Below are 16725 nucleotides of genomic sequence, written 5' to 3' on the forward strand. Positions count from 1 at the left end.
TTGCTCTGAACACTTGTATACAGGTTTTGGTGTAAACCTAAGTTTTGTTTTCTCTGGGATAAATGCCCAAGAGTGCAATTGCTTGGTCATATGGTAGTTAGTTGCATGTTCAGTTTTATAAGAAATTGTCAAATTATTTTGCAGAGTAGTTGTATCATTTTTCATTCCTACCAGAAATGGATGAGTAATACAGCAATTTTATTTTTAAGGATTGCTTTTTATACTTTATTTTTATAATTATATGCTTGTTTAATTACGTAAGAAGTAGTCACATCATTCTAAAGTCAGATATTTAAGACAAGGTACATTCAAATAAGTCTAACATACACGACCCCTGTCCCTTCCACTTTGGAAGTAACAAGTTTTAAAAAATTGATTATTCCTTCCATTGTTTGTTATATTAGAAACAGATATGCACATATATATATATATATATATATATATTCTCCTCCTTACTTAGATAAGCAGTAGTATATTATGTAGAGTTGTTGCCACATTAGCTTTTTGTCTTAAAAATATATCCTAGGGCTTCCCTGGTGGCGCAGTGGTTGAGAGTCCACCTGCCAATGCAGGGGACGCGGGTTCGTGCCCCAGTCCGGGAGGATCCCACATGCCGTGGAGTGGCTGGGCCCGTGAGCCATGGCCGCTGAGCCTGCGCGTCCGGAGCCTGTGCTCCGCAATGGGAGAGGCCACAACAGTGAGAGGCCCGCGTACCGCAAAAAAAAAAAAAAAAAAAAAAAAAAAATCCTGAAGATCACTTCATAGTAGTAATATACAGATTGACTCATTTCTTTCTGTAGCTTCAAGGTGCTCCATCTTCATGTACTATAGTTTAGTCAGCCCTTTGAGTGGACATTTGAGTTGTTTTCAGTCTTATGTAATTGCAAGTGAAGTGGGATTATTCAGTAAAAGGGTAAATGTATATATCAAATTTTGTCAGATATTGCCAAATTCCCCTCCAGTAGCGACTGTCCAGTTTTGAATTCCCACCAGTCATGGATAAGCATGCCTATTTTCCCCAGCCTCACAGTAGAGTTTTTGATGGACTTGGATTTTTGCTGGTTTAACTAGGTGAGAAATGGTAATCTCAGTGTTTTATTGATACTTTTCATTTGTTTATTATGAGTGAGGTTTTTCCTTTTTTTCTTTTTTATTGGAGTATAATTGCCTTACAATGTGTTAGTTTCTGCTGTACAGTAAACTGAATCGGCTATATGTATGCATATATCCCCTCCCTCTTGGACCTCCCTCCCACCGCACCCCCCCATCCGACCCATCTAGGTCATCACAGAGCACCGAGCCAAGCTTCCTGTGCTTTATAGCAGGTTCCCACTGGCTATCTGTTTTATGCTTGGTAATGTATATATGTCAATCCTTATCTCCCAGTTCATCCCACCTTCCCCTTCCCGCCCCCCCAGCCATGTCCACATGTCCATCCTCTACGTTTGCGTCTCTATTCCTGCCCTGGAAGTAGGTTCATCTCTACCATTTTTCTAGATTCCATGTATATGCATTAATGTACAATATTTGTTTTTCTGACTTACTTTTCTCTGTATGACAGACTCTAGGTCCATCCACATCTCTACAAATGACCCAATTTCATTCCTTTTTATGGCTAAGTAATATTCCATTGTATATATGTACCACATCTTCTTTATCCATTCATCTATTGTTAGACATTTAGGTTGTTTCCATATCCTAGCTATTGTAAATAGTGCTGCAGTGAACACTGGGATACATGTGTTCTTTTGAATTACGGTTTTCTCAGGGTATGTGACCAATAGTGGGATTGCTGGGTCATATGATAGTTGTATTTTTAGTTTTTTAAGGAACCTCCATACTGTTCTCCATAGTGGCTGTATCAGTTTACATTCCCACCAACAGTGCAAGAGGGTTCCCTTTTCTCCACACCCTCTCCAGCATTTATTGTTTGTAGATTTTTTTTTTTTTTTTTTTTTTTGGCGGTACATGGGCCTCTCAGTGTTGTGGCCTCTCCCGTTGCGGAGCACAGGCTCCAGACGTACAGGCTCAGCGGCTATGGCTCATGCGCCTAGCCGCTCCGCGGCATGTGGGATCTTCCCGGACTGGGGCACGAACCCGTGTCCCCTGCATCGGCAGGCAGACTCTCAACCACTGCACCACCAGGGAAGCCCTGTTTGTAGATTTTTTGATGATGGCCATTCTGACTGGTGAGAGGTGATACCTCATTGTAGTTTTGATTTGCATTTCTCTAATAATTAGTGATGTTGAGCATCTTTTCATGTGCCTCTTAGCCATCTGTATGTCTTCTTTGGAGAGATGTCTCTTTAGGTCATCCGCCCATTTTTTGATTGGGTTGTTAGTTTTTTTTTTTATATTAAGCTCCATGAGCTGTTTGTATATTTTGGAGATTAATCCCCTATTGGTTGCTTTGTTTGCAAATACTTTCTCCCATTCTGAGGGTTGTCTTTTCGGTTTGTTTATGGTTTCCTTTGCTGTGCAAAAGCTTTTAAGTTTCATTAGGTCCCATTTGTTTACTTCTGTTTTTATCTTCATTACTGTAAGAGGTGGGTCAAAAAAGATCTTGCTGTGGTTTATGTCAAAGACTGTTTTTCCTATGTTTTCCTCTGAAAGTTTTATAGTGTCTGGTCTTACATTTAGGTCTTTAATCCATTTTGAGTTTATTTTTGTGTATGGTGTTAGGGAGTGTTCTAATTTCATTCTTTTACATGTAGCTGTCCAGTTTTCCCAGCACCACTTATTGAAGAGGCTGTCTTGTCTCCATTGTATATTCTTGCTTCCTTTGTCATAGATTAGGTGACCATAGGTGCATGGGTTTATCTCTGGGCTTTCTCTCCTGTTCCGTTGATCTATATGTCTGTTTTTGTGCTAGTACCATGCTGTCTTGATTACTGTAGCTTTGTAGTATAGTTTGAAGTCAGGGAGTCTGATTCCTCCAGCTCTGTTTTTCTTTCTCAAGATTGCTTTGGCTATTCGGGGTCTTCTGTGTTTCCATACAAATTGTAAAATTTTTTGTTCTAATTCTGTGAAGAATGCCATTGGTAATTTGATAGGGTTTGTATTGAATCTGTAGGTTGCTTTGGGTGGTATAGTCATTTTCACAATATTGATTCTTCCAATCCAAGAACATGGTGTATTTCTCCCATCTGTTTGTGTCATCTTTGATTTCCTTCATGAGTTTTTTATAGTTTTCTGAGTACAGGTCTTTTGCCTCCTTAGGTAGGTTTATTCCTAGGTATTTTATTCTTTTTGTTGCAGTAAATGGGATTGTTTCCTTAATTTCTCTTTCTGATCTTGCATTGTTAGTGTATAGGAATGCAAGAGATTTCTGTGCATTAATATTGTATCCTGCAACTTTACCAAATTCATTGATGAGCTCTAGTAGTTTTCTGGTAGCATCTTTAGGATTTTCTATGTATAGTATCATGTCATCTGCAAACAATGACAGTTTTACTTCTTCTTTTCCAATTTGGATTTCTTTTCTTTTTCTTGTCTGATTGCCGTGGCTAGGAATTCCAAAACTATGTTGAATAAGAGTGGTGAGAGTGGACATCCTTGTATGAGTGAGGTTTTTCTTTGATTTTGTTTCACTTTATAATAGTTACTTGCCTTTTTCCAGATAGTTGGGTTTTTTTTTTCACATATTAAAATCTTTTCTTTTTAATCATGGGGTAAATATCTGCTGATTTTCAGTAAAGGTTGCTTAAAAACTGACCATTAGGGAGGACAGTCACTTGAGTGTTATCTGCTTATTCTTCTGTGATAACTAGAATTATCAGTGATGCTAGGATAGTTTTATGTCCTACTAGATATTAAGGCAAGTCTTATTACTGAGTAGTAGGTATTTCAGTCTAAAGCTCTTATTCCCCCATCTCAGCTCCCATCTAAGAACTATATCTAGTTACTTGACATTTAGACTAATAAGTTTAGACAGTGACAATGCTTTGGGGGCGGAGAGGGGGGCGAGTAAACGGTTACTATGGATGATGCAGTTCATGAGCGGAGGCTGGGGGAGGTTAATGAAACAGTTTGCCCAATTGTTAAATGTTTAGTGTTTATTACTTCAAAATTGGAAATAATTTAGGCAAATAGTAATAATGCAATAAGTACACTAACATTTCCCCCCAGACATTTTGCTTTTTTTTTCAGTTTGGAAAAAAAAAGTACTAGTTTCCAAAGTAAAAAATGATTTTCTTAACACAGCAGAGTCACTTAACTGGCATCTACTGCTAATTCTGCTAGATCAAATCTAAACTGTAAGGCAAGTGATAGTACATATATTTTATACTGTACATTTTCAATAAGAACATTAGAGAAATTATAAAGTTTATCACATTTAAAACAAATCTGCTTTATATCTAAATTTATGAAAGTTTATAAATAATCATGTTAATATTTTAATATAGGAGTTTGGATAAAGAGAGGGCGGTGCTACTACAACGCCGGAAAAGGGAAAATATGTCAGGTGGGTGAAAAGGATCTATACTAAATTAACTTCAGTATGATTGAGAGAATAAGTGGCCTGCATATTTTTTAGTCAGACATAAACTCCTTGCTAATGAACGTTGATTGTATATATAATTTACAATCTCAAGTGTAGATTTTAAATACTCTATTTTACATATTTTATAGAACAATAATTTATTTATTTTAGGAAATATGGAAAATAAATAAAAATCTAAAATCATCCATATTTTCTTGCACATAGGTAACCTATTGGTTTAAAGAAGTAAAATATGTTTGCTCTTTTGAAAGATGGTGATCTGTTTGTTGATCATGTGCAATAGTGTTTATTTCATTTTTAGGAACAGGATTTGAAGTTGTAACATATGCTAAACTTCCACTTTGGCTTATAAAACATGTTGCCACCAATACAACTGGTTTTGAATAACCATAGTTTATTGAACTGTTTGATGGACATTTGGGGTGTTTCCAGTGTTTTTTGTTACTACAAATAGTAACGTCATGAAACCCTCTTGGATAAGGGTTTTTTTATACTTTTCCCAGTTTATCTGTGGATAGATCCCTAGAAATGGGGTTGCTGGGTGAAGAGGGTAAGTGTATATAGAATTCTGCTAGATATAGCTAAATTCCCCTTCATAGAGAATTTTGAATTTCCACTGGCTATGTTTGTAAGTGTCTGTTTCCCACAGTCACACCACCTGACTGTGTTGTCAGATTTTGTATCCTTTCTAGTTTAACATTTGAGAAATATATTTGCAGTTTGCATGTAAGTGTGTCTTACTGAGTGAGGAAGTGAAAAAAAATGTTTATTCTTCAGAAAGATGGGGGAATAATAGTTTGTCATGTGGAATGCTGTTTTATTGTTCGAAGCAGAAGTATTACTTGTGCAATAATTTTTATTTTGCCTTTGAAGATGGTGATACCAGTGCAACTGAGAGTGGTGATGAGGTTCCTGTGGAATTATATACTGCATTTCAGCATACCCCGACATCGATTACTTTAACTGCTTCAAGAGTTTCCAAGGTTAATGATAAAAGAAGGAAAAAAAGTGGGGAGAAAGAACAAAACATTTCAAAATGTAAAAAAGTAAGTTTTTCCTATTTTGAAGATGAGTAGATAGGAAGTCGTAGGAGTAATGGATAGTAGCTAGAGAAGGTAGCAGGATCTAAGCTTAATCACACTCATTTAAAATTTTTAATGTGTTTTAAAGATTGAAATGGAGTAGAGAAAATGTTTGCAAACTGCTTTAAATCATCACTCTGATGAGACTAGTCAGAGAAATGCAAAAGCTAAAATAAGATTTAGTGAAGGTTGTTGTTTTAGAAAACAGAAATAACAGTTCTAAATTTCTGCTAGTTTATAAAGAGGTGGAGGAGCATGTAATGATTGTGAACGGTGGTTTATAGCTGTTTGTCTCTGAGTCACATTTAATCATTTTAATAAGGCTCCACATTTGTTGAATTTCTTACTACCTAGATCTTTCTCACTTAAATTTTTGTATTAAAATATCACCAGGATATGATGGCAGAAAACTATTTATAAGCCACTTTTTAATAAATTTGTTATAATTGCTAATGAAGTTTTTTGTCATGTAAGGTAAAAGATACTTTCCATAATGACTATATATTTATTAAAGAGTGAAATTATACGTAGGTATAAAATCATTTTTTTGAGTAATTCTTTATGATGTTATTTAATAGGCAGCATGTACTTTTTTGTTTTTTACATTTAATTAATTAATTTTGGGGGCTGCGTTGGGTCTTGGTTGCTGCACACAGGCTTTCTCTACTTGAGGTGAGCGGGGGCTACTCTTCATTGCGGTGCACAGGCTTCTCACTGTGGTTGCTTCTCTTGTTGTGGAGCATGGGCTCTAGGTGCATGGGCTCAGTAGTTGTGGCTTGTGGGCTCTAGAGCGCAGGCTCAGTAGTTGTGGCACATGGGCTTAGTTGCTCCGCGGCGGGTGGGATCTTCCCAGACCAGGGCTCAAACCGGTGTCCCCTGCATTGGCAGTCGGACTCTTAACCCTGCGCCACCAGGGAAGTCCGGCAGCATGTACTTTTATTTTATTTTTATTTTTTTGTGGTACGCGGGCCTCTCACTGTTGTGGCCTCTCCCGTTGCGGAGCACAGGCTCCGGATGCGCAAGGCTCAGCGGCCATGGCTCACGGACCCAGCCACTCCACGGCATGTGGGATCTTCCCAGACCGGGACACGAACCCGCGCCCCCTGCATCGGCAGGCGGACTCCCAACCACTGCGCCACCAGGGAAGCCCCGGCAGCATGTACTTTTAAATACCTTTTTCATTTTCTAATTTCACCTCCCTGTTTAAAATAAGTCTTGATTCTAGCAGTCTTCACATATGTCTCTCTCTCTAATTTTGCTATTCTTCTCCCTGTATTTTATTCAGTCTGGACAACTATTACCAAATTCTACCTCTGATTTCTGATATGTTATCTTTACTTAAGCTGTTCCCTTCATTGTTTAGAATATTCTCTTCTCCATCTTTATCTTTTAAACTCCTACTCTACTTTGAGGCCCATCTAAAGCACTACTTTTTTTTTATGAAATTTGCTATGATGATCTTTCTTTGCATTTCATCATGGCACTTGAACCTATTATTACAGCACTTAAGCACATTTTGCTTTATTTCATTGTTATTTTCCTCATCTCAGATTGTAACTTATGCAGAGAAATGATTGTCTCTTAAGTGCTTTTTACAATTTAGGAACTCATGTTTAGGTATTGACCTAATTTTTTCATCTACTGCTTTTAAATTATGCCTTCTTTGTTTACTGTATAAAAGTTACTTGGAAACGTTATCCTTGTGTAGTTCTATTTTTAGGTCATCTAGATTAACAAATCTACTTTTTAAATAAAACATAGATTTTGCATTTTCTCTGGCTGGAATGACTTTTGGCTATTTAAAATGAATCAGTTCTGTCTTAGAGCACATCTTATTTGTTTCAGAATATTGTTGTACATTTAAAAAGAGAATTTTTTCTCTCATGTTAAGTTAGTAATACTTGATAAGGATTAGAAAAAAAAAATCCAGGAACTGGGCATAAAAGATTTAGTTTGCTTTACTGTTAAGTTTTTACTATTATTTGGGGGCAATATGTAGTTAAAAATATATAGCAAAAGGATATATCTAATTTTGCTTTTTATTCAGCCTGTTGTTATGGCTAACTGTTAAAAATGTGAATGGAGTTAACAATAGACATTCTGGACAGATGACATTTAAAAAATACTCATAAAACCCTATTAAGGTATTGGTTGGTGTTTTAGCAATTTGGCCTTTGGCATGAAGCGTTAACACTGTTAAAAACATGGATTGTGTGGGCTTCCCTGGTGGCGCAGTGGTTGAGAGTCCGCCTGCCGATGCAGGGGACATGGGTTCGTGCCCTGGTCCGGGAGGATCCCACATGCCGCGGAGCGGCTGGGCCTGTGAGCCATGACCGCTGGGCCTGAGCGTCCGGAGCCTGTGCTCCGCAACGGGAGAGGCCACAACAGTGAGAGGCCCGCGTACCGCAAAAAAAAAAAAAAAAAAAAAAAAAACATGGATTGTGTATTGTGACCCATATATTAGGATTTTAATTTTTTTTTAATTTTTAAAATTTTCTAATTTTACTTGAATTTTTCAAACTTGATATTAATTTTTTCATAAAACTATGGTCAGCACATGTTACTTACTTATGAATGTTCTATTTTTCTTTCAGTGTTTCCTCTGTAAACCAAACTTGCATCCTCTTTCATCATACTTCAAATTCTTCTTTTGTTTCAGCAGCACAGCCATTATCCAGGTTTAAAAATCTTTAAGTCATGTTTAGTCTTTGACATTCAGAGTTATTGTCAAAAGCACTATTGATTTTTCCTTGGGAATGTCTCTTCAGTATACTGTTATTTTTCTTCCTTTTTGCTTCTATAAACCCAGTCTACGCCCTTATTACCTCTTGGCAGTACAGTAATATCTTCTTCAATTTCTCCAACTTTATCCTCTTTCTACTTTAGTCCATTCTGCATTTGGTTCTGACATTTTCTGTGAATATCGTCTTTATATCCCTTCTCTGCTCAGAGGTATTTCATGGATCCCTCCATCATAGTGAAGAACATACGGTATTTAAGTCAGAATCTTAAAATGCGACTTTTTAAATAAGGCTTTCATGACCTACTTTTACATTTTTTTTAGCCAGTCTTACATCATAACTATTTTCAGTAGGTAACAAGTGCAGTATATTAGTTTTTCTTTGAATGCAACGTATTTCTTCCTATTGCGTGCCTTCTTTCATATGTCTTTAGTATCAGAATTGTATTTCTTTCAGTTGTCCATCTGTCTGAATATATCTATTCTTCACAGTTCTAGCTCTTTTTCTGTGTTTTACGTGAAGGTTCTTTGCTGCTGCTGCTGCTTCTCCTTCTCATCCTCCTCCTCCTCTTCTTAATAAAACTTGCTGTCTTCCAACATATAGTCTGCACACAAATTTGGAACTTAAATAAATTAGGAACTATATTGCTTACTCTAGGTTTAGTGTTCGTAAGTCTCTCGAAATAGAGTTTACACTTTGGGGAGTGGCGTGGTGAAGTAAGTCTTAGATAACACTTTAGGACTTGGCAGATTAGAGAGCTCCCATTCAATATTTACTGAGTAAGTACAGTTCTTTTCACCACAGTGCTTATAATTTGAGTCCCTACTAGTAAATGCTCAAGTATTACTTGCTAGTTGACTTAGAAATTAAAGTAATAACAAAATTATTTTAACCCACCCCAAAACTTGGCTCATGACTTAAAACTACTGCAATATTTTTAATACCTTCCAACTTTTATCACATATTTTTCCATGATTATAATATTGAGCACACAGAAAATTTAGAAATTTTCTTAGCATTGTATCTTATACATATTTTCATGTTATTACATAGTCTGTATTTATTTTTAATAGTAGTACAGTGTTCTAGTAGATGACTTTACTTCAACATTCACACTATTGGTTATTACCATATTTTGTGTTATTTATGTGACTTCAATAAAAAGCTTGAGTGAACTCATTTTTAAATATTAATTATATCCAGTTTTTAAAAAACTAACTCAGAATTCCATGTTATTTCAGGCCTTTCGTGAAGGATCTAGGAAATCATCAAGAGTTAAGGTAAACACATTAAATTTAAGCCTTTATTATCAGTTGTCCAATATCTAGGAACTTAACTAAGTGGTTGCTTGTTCATAATAAAGTAAATTGTGCTGTCTTAATTCTGTGTCATTTTATTGCTTATTATCTTTACCAGAAGTGGGACCATAGAGAATTATAATACGGTTAATATACGACTCTTGGAGTTTATTAACACTGTTAAAACATTAAACAAAAGGAGATATATAAGTAATTTCTAATAGTAAAATTTCGAATACTAAAATTAAAAATTTTCATTTATCATTGTATTCCGTGTCTCCAGTACCACTAGTATTCTAGACATAGAAATGCAAAATAATATTTGGAATTTGAAATTTTGCTCTTTTGCAAAGTTGGAATTGTAGTGATTTAGTTGTCAGTAGTTATAAAATATTATGAAATCACCATAGATTCACCGTGTACGTACAAACTAGTCACGTGTGCCTTGAATTAATTAGAATACATCCTCAATGTTGTAGATGCCAAGATTGCTGAGAGAAACAAGCCCCCCCAGCTCTGCATCCCCTTAAAAGATAGGTTTCTGTTGGATCACGGAGGTCAGCTATTCAGTGTTACTCTTATCTTTCTAGGTTAGGTAGCAAAGGAGAAGGAGTATCTCAAGTTGCCAGATATTAAAATAGGATGTGGGAAGCATGTTAGAATACATCTGTTGTCCCCATAGTATAAAGTGTCATAATTATTAGTTATTTCACATTCCTGGAAAACAGATCATTAAGCAGCTGTCCAATGATTATTCTTGCATAGTTTTGGAACTCTTTCTTAAGAATGTTAATACATGGTGTCACTCAGCATACTGCAAGTCCAAAGTCTTATAAAATGTGCTGTATATGTTAAAGTTGGGGGTTTTATATTTACTATATTAAACTTGTATTTATGGGACTTTCTCTGACACCAGAACGAAGAGGTCTGAAAAAGGGTTTTTTGTTAAGCTGTTAGAACTACTGATACTCCAGTGGTTTTCCTTTTTTCCCATTTTATCTAATCTGAATAGCAGGCTTAATGAGGAAGGAGCATCTTTTACTTAACTGAAATATTTTCATTTATTATGTAAAGGAGTGACTAAGGAATTAAAATTTGAAAAATGCTTTGTTCATCTTTGAAAATTTTTTTGTTAACTTGAATATGTCTTTAAGATCATTACATTTCTAATAAGTAATTTTGTCATATTAAAAAGGCTCAAGAGATATAGAAGAACTGTATTGAAGAGAAACCAAGTTAGTAGAGGATTTATTTTGGGGGGTGGGGGAAGGAGGGCAAAAAAGAAAACAAATTAAAAACTGAGTAGATTTCTTTAATAAAGGTGATGAAAACCTTAATAGGTAGTGTCGTATAGGAGAAAGACAAATATACCGTATATTATCACTTATATGCGGAATCTAAACAATAAAACAAATGAATAAATAGAATAGAAACAGACTCACAGATACAGAGAACAAACTAGTAGTTACCAGTGGGGGAAGAGGGGACAAGGGCAAGATGGAGTTAGGGGATTAAGAGGTACAAACTACTATGTATAGAATAAATAAGGTACAAGGATAATAATAATAAGCAAAGGGAATATAGCCAATATTTTATAATCACTTTAAATGAAGTATGATCAATAAAAAATTTTGAATCACTACGTTGTACACCTGAAACTAATATAATATTGTAAATCAGTTATACCTCAATATATAAATAAACAAATAAATAATAGGGGTAGTAAAAAAAAAAGTGATTGTAAACTTTTGTGTCTGTATATAGTATTTGAAAAATATTTTTGTATTATATAAGCCATATTCACTATAGAAAATTCTGAAAAATAAAAAAAGAATAAAAATAAATAAAGGCCCCAAAATATGTGATATTTCATATTTGTATAAAAATCTGTTCTTTATCAAGTGGTCATTATAATGTAGAATATAATTCCATAAAAGATCAATTAGTAAAAGAAACCTACCCCTATCAAATAGTTGAGCAACTTACTATCGTTTGTTTCATTATAGAAAAGAATACTTTTTGTAATAAAGATTAGTTACTTATATGGAAGTTGGACTGATGGTAAATTTTAGTAAGTGTTACCATACACATGTACATGTCTAACAGCATATATAAGAACTTTCATGAAATCTATATGTGATTTTAAAATTTCACAGTTATGGTAGGTTGTACACATTATAGAAATAATCTATCTTCTCATAAAGGTGTTCCATTCTGTAGAAAAATTGATGAACAGCATTTGCAAACAACTAAATTGAAACTTCTTGTGTTAATAAATCCATTATAAATTTGAATTATGCTATCGATAAGATATATGTTTTTGTTATCTGCATTAATTGATTTTCGTCTTAAGACTGCAAATAATTAATTGAAGGAGTCCAGGCTTTAATAAACTTTTTAAATGTGTGGTAATTATGCCTTTCTATAAGTTGCATTCCAATGAGAAAAGGATTCCCTTTTTGTTTCCTAAAACCTATTGAGAGGTTGTAACTTTTCACTGCTTGGCATTTAGCATTCTTTTTCTTTTTTTTTAAAATTTTTATTAGAGTATTGTTGATTTACAATGTTTTGTTAGTTTCAGGTGTACAGCAAAGTGAATCAGTTATACATATACATATATACACTTTTTTAGATTCTTTTCCCATATAAGTCATTACGGAGTACTGAGCAGAGTTCCCTGTGCTATACACTAGGTTCTTATTAGTTATCTATTTTATATATAGCAGTGTGTATATGTCAATCCCAATGTCCCAATTTATCCCTCCCTCCTTTCCCCCTTGGTAACCAAACCATAAGTTTGTTTTCTGCATCTGTGACTCTATTTCTGTTTTGTAAATTAGTTCATTTGTACCATTGTTTTAGATTCCACATACAAGCGAGATCGTATGACATTTGTCTTTCTCTCTTTGACTTACTTCACTCAGTCTGACAATCTCTAGATCCATCCATGTTGCTGCAAATGGCATTATTTCGTTCTTTCTATGGCTGAGTAATATTCCATTGTATGTATGTACCACCTCTTCTTTATCCATTCATCCATCGATGGACATTTAGGTTGTCCATGTCCTGGCTATTGTATATAGTGCTGCAGTGAACAATGGGGTGCATGTATCTTTTCGAATTAAGGTTTTCTGCAGACGTATGCCCAGGAGTAGGATTGCTGGATCATGTGGTAGCTCTATTTTCAGTTTTTTAAGGAACCTCCATACTGTTCTCCATAGTGGCTGTACCAATTTACATTCCCACCAACAGTGCAAGAGGGTTCCCTTTTCTCCACACCCTCTCCAGCATTTATTGTTTGTAGATTTTTTGATGATGGCCATTCTGACGGGTGAGAGGTGATACCTCATTGTAGTTTTGATTTGCATTTCTCTGATGATTAGTGATGTTGAGTATCTTTTCATTTGCCTCTTGGCCATCTGTTTGTCTTCTTTGGAGAGATGTCTATTTAGGTCGTCCGCCCATTTTTTGATTGAGTTGTTAGCTTTTTTGATATTGAGCCGCCTGAGCTGTTTGTATACTTTGGAGGTTAATCCCTTGTTGGTCACTTTGTTTGCAAATATTTTCTCCCATTCTGTAGGTTGTCTCTTCGTTGTGTTCATGGTTTCCTTTGGTGTGCAAAAGTTTTTAAGTTTAATTAGGTCCCATTTGTTTATTTTTGTTTTTATTTTCATTACTCTAAGAGATAGATCAAAAAACATCTTGCTGCATTTTGGCATTTAGCAGTGTTATCTTACAGATTTTAATGGGGGGTATGAGGAGGAGCAAGCACTTAAGCTTAAAGGTCTTTATTTTGTGAGACATTTTATTCTCATGTTGAATTTATCATGTGGACAGTTGATTATACATCTTGGAATTATACAAAATTAAGATATCAAAGTATATTTTTATTATAAAACATGTTAAAAGTTGAAGTATTATATCAGAAAATAAGTTTATGCTTAATATGCAGTATGTATAGTTTACATAATAATTGCAAATTTATTCTGGTTAAATAAAACTGTGAGTACAGAGTAGATATTGGCAGTCTCAAAAAAATTATTATACGCTATCTTTTTTTAACCGTTAGCTGACAGTGACTCCAAAATTTTGGGTATTTTTAATTTTATTGAAAGCCCCCATTTGGCTACAGTAGTGAAACTTAAATTTCTGCTATTCAACTTAACTCTGCTTCCTTCAGTTTTCCAACTCATGTGTCTGGCATCAGTGTAAAGCTGCTCACTTATGGTCTTTTTTTTTTTTCTTTTTCCTACTAGGACCAACTTAGAAAGCCTGTCATTATTTCTGGTTTATATTATATTCTTTTATATAGATTGTCATATTTTGTGTGTGTGTGTGTGTGTGTGTGTGTAAATACTTAAAATCCAGATATTAATGCTTAGCTTGCTGTGATTTTAGGGCTCAGCTCCAGAGATTGATCCTTCATCTGATGGTTCAAATTTTGGATGGGAGACAAAAATCAAAGCATGGATGGATCGATATGAAGAGGCAAATAATAACCAATATAGTGAGGGTGTTCAGAGGGAGGCACAAAGAATAGCTCTGAGACTGGGCAACGGAAATGACAAAAAAGAGATAAATAAATCAGATTTGAATACCAATAATTTGATCTTCAAACCTCCTGTAGAGGTAAATATATCATTTGCCAAGAGATGATAAAGCAAAAACCTTTTTCTACTGTATATCTTAAGTACTTAGACTGAAAGCAGTCTGGTTTTAGTTAATCTCAACTTTTCTCTGATTGTAGAGCCATATACAAAAAAATAAGAAAATTCTGAGATCTGCAAAAGACTTGCCTCCTGATGCACTTATCATTGAATACAGAGGGAAGTTTATGTTAAGAGAACAGTTTGAAGCAAATGGATATTTCTTTAAGAGGTATATTCATTTATTTCTCCATATTATTTTTCTGTAGTTAAGTATTGAATTTTTGGCTGTTTTAAGCACAAAGCTATTGTTTATGTGTATTTTGTTTTCTAAGGGATTATTTTAATATTTAAAACTGTAGATGCAGATATATTCCTTAGTCTCTTTTTTTAATTAATTAATTAATTTTTGCTTGTGTTGGGTCTTCATTGTTATGTGTGGGTTTTCTCTAGTTGTGGCAAGCGGGGGCTACTCTTTGTTGCTGTGTGCGGGCGTCTCATTGTGGTGGCTTCTCTTGTTGTGGAGCACAGGCTCTAGGCACGCGGGCTTCAGGAGTTGTGGCTCGTGGGCTCAGGAGTTGTGGCTCATGGGCTCTAGAGCACAGGCTCAGTTGTGGCACATGGACTTAGTTGTTCTGCGGTATGTGGGATCTTCCCGGACCAGGGATCAAACCCGTGTCCCCTGCATTGGCAGGTGGCTTCTTAACCACTGTGCCACCAGGGAAGTCCCTATTCCTTAGTCTCTTCCCCATCCCTATCTTGCTGACACTTCTAAAACAATCTACTTCAAAGATAAACTGTAGCAATATAGGTGGACATTAATGAAAAAGTCTGATTACCTGAAGATTATAAGGAACCCTTTCCATCTAGGACCCTTCCTAATTCCTTATAATTGCTAGAACCTGCAAAGACCACTGGTGACCACGTCCTTCTTTTATCAGAGGATGTTAGATTTGGTCTTACATTATTGTCACCACTTTCAACTGCCACTTTCTTGGTACTGGAAGGACTTTGGAGCCCTCTTCTATCGTTTGTGATTTTGGGGGTGGGAATTGATGTGATCTTGTGATAGCCATCGCTTCCCTGAGGTCTAGAAATATGTTTGCATCTCTAGGGAAATAACATTCTCAGCCTATATACTATAATTATTTAAAATATTTCATATTGTTTATAACTGAGTTACTTAAGTTATGAAAGATATACAAGAATCTTTCCCTTTCGTATAGCAGATTTGATCTGAAACAGTGTTGTAAATCAAACACGTAAGTGCACTGATAGGAACTTTTTTTTTTTTTTTTTTTTGCGGTACGCGGGCCTCTCACTGTTGTGGCCTCTCCCGTTGCGGAGCACAGGCTCTGGATGCGCAGGCTCAGCAGCCATGGCTCACGGGCCCAGCCGCTCCGCGGCATATGGGATCCTCCCGGACCGGGGCACGATCCCGTATCCCCTGCATCGGCAGGCGGACTCTCAACCTCTGCGCCACCAGGGAGGCCCTGATAGGAACTTTAATGGCATCTCATTATGAATCCTCATGTAAAGGCAGTGGTCACTCCCTTTTTATCATTCCTTGTAAATTTGAATTCCCACCTGAATTAATTACCTTTGGTTTAGGTAAGGTTATAGGAGCAGGTAAAAATCTTATTAGCATGAATTAGCCTAGTGGTTAAGAATGGGTTCTGGTATCAGACTGCGTATATTCAAATCTTGGCCTCCCTACTTAGTCTGAGTCTTTTAGAAATTTCTTAAATTCAAAATGTTAATAGTTTCTAATGCATTTCTTTTTTTTGTAGACCATACCCTTTTGTTTTATTCTATTCTAAATTTCATGGTCTAGAAATGTGTGTTGATGCAAGGACTTTTGGGAATGAAGCTCGGTTCATTAGGCGTTCTTGTACACCGAATGCAGAGGTAAGCGTATAGAAATCCTTTGGGGAGGCAGGGGTAGGGAGTGTGTGGAATCTGAGTATTAAGCACAAAAAAGTCTGGTGGCCTAAAACAGACCACCGATTTTTAGTTGTTGATGCATTTTATACTGCCCAACATCTTTCCATTACGAAAATTTAGGTGATAACTGGCTGTGAGGTCTCAAGTTACTTTGAGCATTGAAGAAATTGTGATGTTACTTATAAGAGAAAATACTGGACTTCTCTGTTTATTCTGGAAGCTCTATTTATGAGTCAAATATATGCTCTGATTTGATCAAGGTAGATGACGAAGCTGAAAACTAAAGTAGATTTTATATGTGCTAGTATAAAATTTTTTATAAAATTATGTTTTAGAAGTGGTGTGTAAAATAATATTTCTGGTTTTGTTTTTCACGTACCAAAATAAATGTTTTCTAGTTATATAATGTTACAGTTAAGAGTGTAGGTTTTGAAGCAAGACTTACAGATTCATGTCTTCTTTTTGATTTACTAGCTTTGTAACCTTGTCTGTGCTTCAGTTTTATCTGTA

The 16725-nt window shown here is 35.6% G+C and overlaps 1 protein-coding gene across 1 annotated transcript in view; it reads left to right on the forward strand.

Moving 5' to 3' along the window:
- The window catches only part of KMT2E (lysine methyltransferase 2E (inactive)), an 88981-nt gene that overhangs the window by 45450 nt on the left and 26806 nt on the right, over window positions 1–16725 (forward strand). The window contains exons 6-11 of the mRNA XM_079710929.1: window positions 4407–4465; window positions 5378–5550; window positions 9569–9607; window positions 14024–14254; window positions 14373–14503; window positions 16062–16179. Coding sequence (XP_079567055.1) covers window positions 4407–4465; window positions 5378–5550; window positions 9569–9607; window positions 14024–14254; window positions 14373–14503; window positions 16062–16179 — 751 coding nt within the window. The remainder of the gene's footprint in view (window positions 1–4406; window positions 4466–5377; window positions 5551–9568; window positions 9608–14023; window positions 14255–14372; window positions 14504–16061; window positions 16180–16725) is intronic.

This window comes from Hyperoodon ampullatus (genome assembly GCF_949752795.1).
Source record: "Hyperoodon ampullatus genome assembly, chromosome: 9".
Taxonomy (NCBI): domain Eukaryota; kingdom Metazoa; phylum Chordata; class Mammalia; order Artiodactyla; family Ziphiidae; genus Hyperoodon; species Hyperoodon ampullatus.